Source organism: Corylus avellana, chromosome ca11, assembly GCF_901000735.1.
Source record: "Corylus avellana chromosome ca11, CavTom2PMs-1.0".
Taxonomy (NCBI): Eukaryota; Viridiplantae; Streptophyta; class Magnoliopsida; order Fagales; family Betulaceae; genus Corylus; species Corylus avellana.
Genome location: NC_081551.1, coordinates 6,690,267 through 6,701,586, shown reverse-complemented (window position 1 = coordinate 6,701,586; position 11,320 = coordinate 6,690,267). Strand labels below are relative to the sequence as shown.

The following is an 11,320-nucleotide window of genomic DNA, read 5'->3' as shown; positions in this document are numbered from 1 at the left end:
TGATGTGGTATTGTTGTGACCAAAAATATCAATTATAAAAATAACCACTCGCAATAGGACGAATCTTTGTAGGATACGGCTATAGAGAGGGTGTCGAACCTCAAGGACTGCAGGGGTTTTATTATCAAAATTTAAAAGATTAAAATTAACTTAATTGAAAAGAGATTTGTTTTGATTTTCTTTAAAACTAAAGTGCATGAAAATAAAAGAGATTTAAAATAAGAGAGAGTGTAGGGTATTGACTTCACCTCTATCCGCACAACAATGGCTAATTATAATTATTCCCAGAAATTCATTCTATACATGTTATAAATAAACAAGAAACTACCTTATTAAAGAATAAGCATAATCTATCTTCGGTTGGTACGGATCGTCCACCTAACCACTAAGATGCGGTACGACCCGTCTTCCCTAGGTATAAATTATCAAATTCTTTAAAAGGATACATACAATCAATGAATAAGTGTAACCCATCTTCGGTTGGCACGGACTGTCTACCTAAATTACACTAAACTAGGGTGTAGTACAATCCGTCTTCCCTAGGCATGGCCTATCAAATCCTATTGATCATATGTCAATTAAACCCATTGTATAACCATCATCCTCATAATCACAAAAAACAAGAATGATTTGATTTCAATAAAAGTAAAATACTTTCTAAGACAAGAGAAGAATTTCACAAATATTGATATTGGAATTTAAGAACAATTGCATTTAATAATTAAGAACATAAATCAATTGTAGCAATCCTCAGGGTTATACAATCAACATGCATAAATTGAAAATCTAGAAAGTAAATACAATCAAACCATTGTGCTTGGATAGGGCTACATCAACACCCTATTACAGAATTAGCCACTCATCGGGGTGCTAGAATGGCCTCCCGCCATGGATTATCTCCTCTTCAACTTGTCAAGCCTCCAAGAAGATTTTTGTATCTAAAACTAAGCACACCTTCTCTTGAAGGTTAAGGGTCTATTTATAGGGAGCAAGCTAGTCCTAGAAGCCCTAGGAAACCTAGAAATTTCGGAGATTTAAGTCCAAGTCCAATTAGGATAAAGAAAACCTAAGTCCAAATCGGAATATGATTCGCCCAGAATTGCGTTCCTATCTTGAGGGGCGATTTTGGCATTGCGGCGCTCCGAATTAGAAAAATGATATTTCACAATGATTTGTAGAAATTTGAGTTATCTTTCCAGTGCCGCTTGAATCACCTCAATCGGATATTTGAGCTGAAAGTTATGGCCAAAATACCGAGACATATGCAGAATCCAAATTTGAATCCAATCCGATTTTGACTCCAATTTGAGAAATTCCGAATTAATCCCTTCCTTTAAGTTTAAGTTTAATCATATCTTCTAGGTCTTCTCAAAGTGTGTTTTTAAGCCCAAAATGAATGGAATTAATTGCATCTTTATTTATAACCTGAAAACACAAAAACAAAACAAAATCAAACAAATAACAACGCTAAGGAATTAACATATACAAATTAAGGGGCTTAAATGTGCAACATTCGGTGCTTATCAGTAGTTAACATGGAAAGTCACTTAAAACGCTACTCAAATAGTAATAATGCTACTTTTCACACCCATTTACCATGCTCATTTTATACGATTAAACTAACACGTTTTCCCCTGTAACCCTTTTCCCTAATCAATTGAAAAAAAAAAAAAAAAAAAAACGTGTTTGGGAAAGTTGAAGAAAATTACATATTAATGGCTGCTTGACTTAGATATGTATGAGAAATTGGCTAAAAGTTGGCATAGAATAATTAGGAAAATGGCTGAAAGCCGACATGGAATAATTTGGAAGAAAGTGTTTAAGCGTACTTTAATTTTTTATTTTGGCATGTCCGCATAAGAGGAAGAAAAGGAGGAGAGAGATTCGAACTAGTAAATAGCGGTGTCAATACGGTTATGGTTAGTGGTTATTGGCAATAACCGCTAACCGTAACCGCCGTAGTGATTAGTAAATTTTATTAACCGTAACCGCTAACCGCTAACCAGTTAGCGGTTAGCTACTAACCGCCAGTTAGCGGTTAATGAAATAGGTAACTGCCTGCTAACCGCTTTTGTTAAAATTGGGCTTTTTTTGAGCTTTTCAGGTTTTTTTTTGGGCGTTTGTGGGCTTTTTTATTACTATATCATTTTTTACCCTCATTTGCTTTTTGTACTTTTAGTGTCTTCTTAGCCCTAATTAGTATAAAAAGAGCCCATATTGAAAAATTAAAAATATTTGACCTCAAATTTACACTTACTTGTACTTAATCATAACTGGTTAATTTAAAAAAAAATAAAAAATAAATAAAAAAAACACACACACACACAGCGTAAAAAAAAAAAAAAAATTCAACACAATATATAAAAAAAGTTCAACACAACATATAAAAGAAGTTCAAATAAAACATATGATATATATGATTATATGTATTATTTGTTATTATATAATCATATGATTTAATGATCAATTCATTATGTGATATAATCATATCAATTATAGTGATAATATTACTAAAATTAGAATGATAATACATTAATACTTCAATTGTGTTTATGTAACACATTGTTTAATCCAATATCCATTACTTAATTTGATATTATACGAATCACATTATCATTGTATATTAATAATATGATTCACTTGAATAAAGTATTTGAATTGTCATTGAATCATATGATTAAGTATTGATATTATACATTTATATTATTCATATGCATATATGTATAATTATAATTTATAACATATATAGACTTATAAGTTTATAACATACGTTGGAACTAAGTCTCCAGGTACTTAAGTATTGTATTAGTATGAATTGGTATACTTATGACTTACGTCATATTATATATGTATAATTTGTTATTATATAATCATATAAATTAGAATGATAATACATTAATACTTCAATTGTGGTTATATGTAACACATTATTGAATCTAATGCCAATTACTTAATTTGATATTATACGAATCACATTATCATCGTACATTAATAATACATTAATAATATGATTAACTTGAACAAAGTATTTGAATTGTCATTGAATCATATGATTAAGTATTGATCTTATACATTTATATTATTCATATGCATATATGTATAATTATAATTTATAACACATATAGACTTATAAGTTTATAACATACATTAGAACTAAATCTCTAGATACTTAATTGTTGTATTAGTATGGATTGGTATACTTATGAGTTATGTCATATTATATATGAATAATTTGTTATTATGTAATCAAATGATTTAATGATAAATTGATCATGTGATATAATCATAAAAATTATAGTGATAATATATTAATACTCAAATTGTGATTTAATTATGTAAAAAAAAAAAACAAAATTGTGATTTAATGATCAAGTGATTATGTTATATGTATAAATATTATTATAATTATAATTATAAAAATATATTATATAAAAAGGCAGTTAGCGGTTACGGTTAGTAAATCCAATAACCTCTAACCGCTAATTGCTAGGCGGTTATAGCGGTTAGGCGGTTAACAGTTAATACGGTTAAGCGGTTAGCGGTTATAGCGATTAGTAGGCGGTTGCATTGACAGGTTACTAATAGTAACCTTCATTTCATGAGGCGTGGTCTTCAGTTGATTAAGCTACCCCTCAGAGCTTAGGTAGACTTTATTTAAATTTAGGGCTAAATACTAAATACCCCTGGGGTTTCACAACTTTATTTTTTCCTCCCTAGGGTTTGATTTTTATCACAGGAGGTCCCTGTGGTTTTGATAATAGACCAAATTAGTCCTCCGTCAGTTGACCGTTAGTTGACTTAACGGAATTTCACGTGGACCAATCAGATGTTGACACGTGGCACTTAGTTAATTTTTTTATTTTATTTTTTAAAATTGGGCTGTTATTTTTTTTTTTTTAAAAAAAAGTGGAAAAATTGGGGGTGGCCCCTCGGCCATTTGGGGGTGGCTTGACATGGGGCCACCCCCATCCTGGCCGGGATGGGGGTGACAGAGCCCAGGGGTGGTCAAACCACCCCCCCCCAATGGTGGCTGGGGTGGCTCTCGCCACCCCTTTGGAGCCCAACCTGGGTGGCAAAGCCATTCGGTTGGTGCCTGGTCTACGGTAATAAACCACCCCTAGTACCCAGTGAGGGTGGTTTCGGCCACCCCCTTGGGCACCCAGGGGGTGGCTCAACCACTCCCTTGGAGCGGCCACCCCCAATTTTTTTTCCTTTCTTTTTTTTTTAATTAAAAAAAAAAAAATTAAATAGGTGCCACGTGTCAACATCTGATTGGTCCACGTGAAATTTCGTTAAGTCAACTAACAGTCAATTGACAGAAGGATTAATTTAGTCTATTATCAAAACCACATGGATCTCCTGTGATAAAAATCAAACCCTAGGGGAGAAAAAATAAAGTTGTAAAACCCCATGGGGTATTTAGTATTTAACCCTTAAATTTATGCGGGGACTTGTATCAATGAAATAACATATTATAACTTGAAAAATCTCTCCCAATGCTTTACACACCAAAGTAAACTTCTTCATACGTTACTCAATAATTTAAATAGGACAAGCGTGGGTGGCACATGTAAGAAATTATGTTGTTAGAGAAAGCTTGAATTGTATTACAAATTTAGTTCATTGTATCGCATGGACAAAGTTTTCCTCTAGATTCGAAGAATTTTCTCTATCCTAATTCCTAAAGCTGCCATTTGTCCCAAAGTATGTGTTTGTCACATATTTTTTTAAACAAAAACCTAACAAACATGGAGATATTGGATCACCTTGCCTCAAGCCACCATGAGTCGGAGTAATTTTTCCATGGGGGTCCCCATTGATCAGCACAGAGTAAGACACAAATTTAATGCATTTCATCATTAGGTTGATCCATCTACTACCAACGCCCATCTTTCTCATAACCACTTCTAGAAAACATCATTCTACCCTATGATATGCTTTACTTATATTCAACTTCAATGCCATATAGCCAGCTTTACCTTTTATATGATTATTCATCGTATGAAGAGTTCAATATGGTGCTCTAATATTATCTGTAATCAACCGCCCCGCAATAAAGGTATTTTGGGCTGGCGAAATAATATGGGGAAGAATTTTCTTTAGTCTATTTGCAAGGACCTTAGAAACCAATTTGTATATTAAGTTGCATAAATGCATTAAATATTATGCTTAAACGTATAAATTGGGCGTATTATTTTATAAATTTCCATACCAAATTTTATCATTTTATAAATGCCAACTTGGCTTTATATTTTTCCATGTGGGACTCTCTTCATTCAAGACTCTTTCACATCATTCATTTAAAACATTATCACATCATAAATTATATATATACATAATAATTTTGAAAATTCTTTAACACAATCTAGCATTATTAGCATTTTCCGCCACACATATGCTCATGCAAACAACTGGACTGATCTTGAGCAATTAATTCATACATATGCTTATATATGCAAACAGCTGGACTCAACTTTAGGCCTTTATATAATGGGAAGTGCTAGGGAGTCAAACAAATGAACCCAGAAAAATTTTCAAACTGACGTAGCAGATCGTGAGTGGGAGACAAGGAAGAGAGAATTGCATTTTTTTTAATTTAAAAACCTTTGCCACGTCAATTTAAAAAATTTTTTGAGTTCATTTGTTTGGCTCCGTAACACTTCTCTTATATAATTATCATTTTTTTCTTCAAGCTGATTTTCTGCAACTCTTTTAGTTTCTCTTAAACCACTACTAATAATTATTTCTTATCACTGCTATCCATTATTCTAATCGTTGCCACCCAAAATCCATACTATTAAAAACTTTAACTTTCTTTCAACTCCAACCCCTTCTTCTTATTATTCTTCCCTTTGCATCCAAAAAAAAAAAAAAATTGAGGCTAAAAGAATAAGGGCACGAGAGTTTATAAATTGTAGCATCAAAATGATTTTTGTGATGCTATACCTGCTCGAGCAAGTTGGCCGAGACAACACAAGAAGGACAAAAATTGAAGACCACGATAATTTTACATAAAGACAAGAATGAAGAAATTCATAATAATATAATAAATTGCGGAATAATAAAATAAAACACAAGATTTTTACGTGGCTCGGTCTATGACTTACATCCACAGATAAAGCCCTAAAGGCTACATTATGCTTTTATTCAATGAATTATTTTACAATACAATGATCACTATTTATAGGGATGTGGAGAGAATGCAAAAAGATATGATTGATAAAATCAAATCAATATTGAATGTTTCTGATTCTTTTTATCAATTACAATCAATACAAATATATTCTTATAATATCAAATCTCACACAATATATTCTAACATTCTCCTTCAAACTCAAGGTGAAAGATGTTGAAACCTTGAGTTTCATTTTCTTCGGCTGGATTGGCTAGAGGTGGTTGGCGACAATGATATGAGATGCGCCTTCAATAAACTTAGGCCAACTATGGGCCAAAATGAAAAGCCAATTATGGGGTGAAATAGGCGTGGGTTTTAAACAATACCACAAGGCCAAAGAAAAATGGGCCAACTATGGGCCAAAAATAAAAGCCAACTGTAGGTTGAAGTGAGAGCCAACTTTGGGTTGGAATCACCTGCTTTTTAAACAATACCACAAAGGCCAAGCAAAAATTGGCCAACTATGGACCAATGGATGGGCAACTTGGCCTCTTTTAATTTTTTTTTTTTTAATTCTTTTTTTCAACTGAGATTCTTTTCCACTCTTTTTTTTGTTTTTTCAAAAAATATCCTGTTCACAGATTACATTAAACTAGGGTAAGGATGACCTTAATCCCGTAACCAAATAGATCTAAAAAAAACTAAACCAGTATAGCATATTCCTAAACTAGAATAGGAATATTTGCACACTCGAATAAGGTTAAATCAAACCTGTAATCAAGCGCATCACTTTTTCTCCACAAAACAACCTATGAGATGAAGCCCGTGGTGACTTCCGTACTGGTGTCGGCGAGATGGGATTTTGCTGGACGGTGCGACAATGGTTGATGTGTTAGAACCGGACGGAGCAGGGCTGTGAACGATGAGGCAGAGACCAGTGCTATGGCTTGGTGCGAAAGAGATCAGGATTGGAATGACATGCCTGAGCGTCTCTTTATGGGCGATGGATTGCCGCTGGTGATGGCGGGGCCTCGGGGTTGAGGTCTGGTGGCGGCAGAGATTGGCGTTGAGCCAATGAGCCATGGACGATGGCACTGATGGAGATGCAGCGGCAGTGATGAGTCTGACCACAATTTTATAAAAAAATTAAAAAATTAAAAAAAAAAAAAAAAAAAAAAAGGAAAAGAAAAAACAACTCTACATGTATCAAACACTGGCATAAGCCAATGGCTCTGAAGAAATTCATAATGACATAATAAATTACGGAATAATAAAATAAGACACAAGATTTTTACGTGGTTCGGTCTATGATTTACATCCACAGATAAAGCCCTAAGGGTTACATTATGTTTTTATTCAATTAATTATTTTATAATACAATGATCATATTTATAGAGATGTGGAGAGAATACAAAAAGATACGATTGATAAAATCAAATCAATATTGAATGTTTCTGATTTGATTCTATCAATTACAATCAATACAAATATATTCTCATAATCTCAAATCGCACATAATATATTCTAACAAATACCTCAAACAACATTGTTATTGTTACCGTGCACAATAATGATGAATAATATAGAATCGAAAATAGAGAGATCAAAGAGAGTGTGGCTATATTTACTATTAATCATTCAGGTTACAACATAACATATATATATATATATATATATATATATATATATATATATATATATATAAACTCTAATTGTAAGGGCGTATTGCAAAAACCTCTAAAATACTTGTATTTCAATATTACTCTCTACGCTTGAGAAAATATGAGCCACTAGTTTCAACCATTGTAATATGAGAATCTTGCGCTGCTAGCCTACTCTATTCAAATCAATGGGGATGATAGGGTTGATATGTGCAACCATTAAGTTTACATTTAATTTAGACCTACCAAACTAACAAATATTGCATTGACTTGCAATACTAGTTTTATGAGGGTTTTGTCATGCCTAATCAATCACTTTGTTATACAAATTACAAGGATCAATCACTTGAGATTCTATATCGCACTTAGGAAAGAAGCAAGGCTAGGAGGGATTGGAATATCAATAGTCCCTTCCAACATAATCAGAACCTTCTTCATTGAGGGCCGGAGTGATGGCTCATCCTGAATGTACCAAATTCCCAATTTAACCATTATCTCCGCTTGTTTCTTGTCAACCTTTTCATCGCCAAGTAATTTAGTTATCTCATTAGTTTCAAAACAATGGTAGGCCCATTCTTCAAGAATGGCTTCTTTCTTGGGTAGATTCCAATCTACATTCTTTCGACAACATATAATTTCCAAGAGTACAATGTCGTAGCTATAAACATCTGCTTTCACTGTGATGGGCAGTTTCCAATGCCACTCTGGAGCAACATACCCCCTTGTCCCTCTGATGCCAGTGAAGGTTTTGGTTTGGTATTGCTTTAAGAGTTTTGAAATCCAAAATCAAAGATTTTTGCACACCCGTACTCATCCATGAGGATGTTCTGAGGCTTTATGTCACAATGAATAAGCTGCTCATCACACTCTTCATGGAGATAAGGAATTCCTCTTGCTATATTACGAGCAATTCCCATTCTTTCATCCCAACAAGGTTGTTTTTTTGGTGTGAAGAGTACATCTGTAGGTGACCCATTGCTCATGTACTCATAAACCAAAAGCCTATGAATTCCGTCATGGCAATACCTGAGCAGACGAACAAGGTTTCTATGATGCGTTCTCCCAATAACTTTCATCTCAATCTGAAATTATCTTTCTCCTTCGGCCGACACTTTCTCTATTCTTTTGACAGCTACAACCTTCTGCCCATTAAACGTTGCCCCTTTAAACACTGCGCCGAATGATCCTCTACAAACCTCTTCCTTGAAACCACCCGTCACTTGCTCAAGTTCTGAATAAGTGAACGATCGTGGAGCAAACTCTTGACTCACTTCAACATTTCAATCACAAGAGAGTTTTCTGTACCGAAAATTATTTTTGTAAAAAAGCAATTCCTGAAATTACCAACATCATGCATTCGAAAGCAACAAATGAAACACCAATAATTATGATGTCCACTCGAATCTCTTTCTTGTTTTCTTTCTGCATATTTCCATTTGGAGTAGTGGGTGTAGACGTACTTACCTTGATGAAAGCTATGTTTGAATCACTCAATTGCCTTCTCCCATATCTCAATGGAAGCCTCTGTTTTTTGCAGGTCCTGTCTTTGAATAGCGCAGCTTCACAGTTACAATCGTCTAAACAAGCATTTGCGCAATAATCTTTGTACGGGATTGTAAGAATTGAATATGAAACATCTTCCCATACCGTGTTAGCCACTTCTTGCATGTTGTATGTAATGTCTCCATTTTTGCTTTTGCAACTTTCTGCAGTGGAATTCCTCTCGCAGCTATCAGTCCAATTCCTCTGTTGTACCATTTCGAATCCCAGAAGGCATACACAGTCAGCCTTTAAATCGTTTGAAACACAAAAACCATTTAATCCGCAGAGCCCCTTGGGATTACACTCATCAGATGAAGAAGAGAGAAAAAAAAAAAAAAAAAAACAAAAAAAAGGAGAAGAAGGAAAAAGAGAAGGAGAAGAAGAAGAAGAAATGAAGAAAGGAAGGACGTCAGGCGCGTGCTGGTTCCACATGCAAACCCAGTGGTGACGTGTGGGTAATCAGCAGACGTCTCCAAATGGCGACGTGGCATTTTTCGGCACATCACCAATAGGGTGACGTGATACATTAACACGTCACTAACACATCACCCTATTGGTGACGTGTTATGGTGGCATGTCACCCTTTTGGTGACGTGTTAATTGAACACGCCATTATATATTTTTTTCCACGTTTTAAAATTGGTGACGTGTTATTGTTCACACATCACTAATTAGTGACATGTCAACAATAACCCATCGCAATTTATTTTTATTAATTTTTTTTTTGTTTAAATTTTTCCTTGTTCGGATTTTTTTTAAAAAAAAGTTTTTAAAATTGGTGACGTGTTAATCTCTAACATGTCACTAAAAAATTTAGTGACATGTTACCCATTGGTGACGTTTTAAAAAAGATGTACTATACACACGTCACTAAACCATCTGTTTTTTGTAGTGGCACTAAGGGTTATACACTGATCACTCTAATAAATAATAATAAAAAACACTATTTCCTTTTTCTAATAGAATGAAGGAAAAGGTTACTGGGGAAGGTCTTTTCTACCTCTAATTCGAATAGAAGAGAGAATGGGATACCCTATGGGAATGCTTCCAAAAACAAGATGGGAACCACTTAGCTAAAGCATGTGCAAGAAAGTTGCACATCTAGACAGTTTCGAAGCATTCCAGCTAGGAAATAAGGATAAAGCAACACTAATGTCAGAAATACAATTTGCAAAAAACCAAGAAGAGAAAAGGGAGGGATTATTAGTAGCTAACACTACTAAAAGAGCATCCCCTTCAATACAAAATTTGTCACTGGTCAGAGAGACAACCATGCAAGACATGAGAAGAGCAGCAAAAGCTACCCCAGCTAGAGCATCTGTGGAGGGTAACTTATGAGTAACTGCCATGATAATGTTTCCAGAAGCATCGTTGATGACTCCCGTAGCAATAGAAAAAGAGCTACAAACAGCAACATCAAAATTCCCCTCAAGCCAACCAACTGAAGGAGGAACCCAAATAGAAGGAGAGGCTGAATCTCTCCAAGCCGTGAGATGGTGCTCCAAGGAAGAGGAAATCTGGAAAGCAACTCTGGAAGGCACGTGCTCCACACCATCATGCACTAAAATATTTCTTGCCCTCCAAATATTATCCAAAGTAATGGCTGCAAACAACTAGACTTTGTTAACATCAGAAACCGGAATAGCAAGAGATTGAGCAGGAAATATAATAGCTAAAATCCAATCCACTATAGGCTTATTAGAGAAGCCATCAATGATTAAGGCCAAGGCGAATTTCTCCAAAGGATTCTAGCCAAGCTGCATTCCAAAAAAATATAACAAAGAGTCTCCAGGGGACCCTTGCAAAAAGGGCAAACCCAAGCCTCCTCTGCATCTTGAGCAACAAATGCTTAAGCCTAGCTTGAATTTTAAGTCCCCAAAGGGAAAACCAGGCTTCTTCAGCTAGAGGAGAGATACAGCCACCAGGAAGAGCAGAAATATCATGAGCAGATTTTACCGAAAAAGTCCCCGTGGGAGAAGGGGCCCAAGTCCACTTATCCATA

The 11,320-nt window shown here is 34.7% G+C and overlaps 1 protein-coding gene across 1 annotated transcript; it reads right to left on the bottom strand.

Annotated features, from left to right (window-relative positions):
- Positions 1-8,130: 8,130 nt before the first annotated feature.
- Positions 8,131-9,534, bottom strand: LOC132164954 (G-type lectin S-receptor-like serine/threonine-protein kinase LECRK2). Its single transcript, XM_059575472.1, has 2 exons — positions 9,241-9,534; positions 8,131-8,538 (listed from the first exon to the last, which is right to left on the bottom strand). The coding sequence occupies exons 1-2, from the start codon at positions 9,532-9,534 to the stop codon at positions 8,131-8,133; spliced, it is 702 nt and encodes a 233-aa protein (XP_059431455.1).
- Positions 9,535-11,320: the final 1,786 nt, after the last annotated feature.

Coding starts and splice junctions, on each gene's coding strand:
- LOC132164954 (XM_059575472.1), bottom strand. CDS start 9,534: ATGGTACAACAGAGGAATTGGACTGATAGCTGCGAGAGGAATTCCACT. Junction 8,539..9,240: donor CAAACATAGCTTTCATCAAG/GTAAGTACGTCT, acceptor AAACTCTTAAAG/CAATACCAAACCAAAACCTT.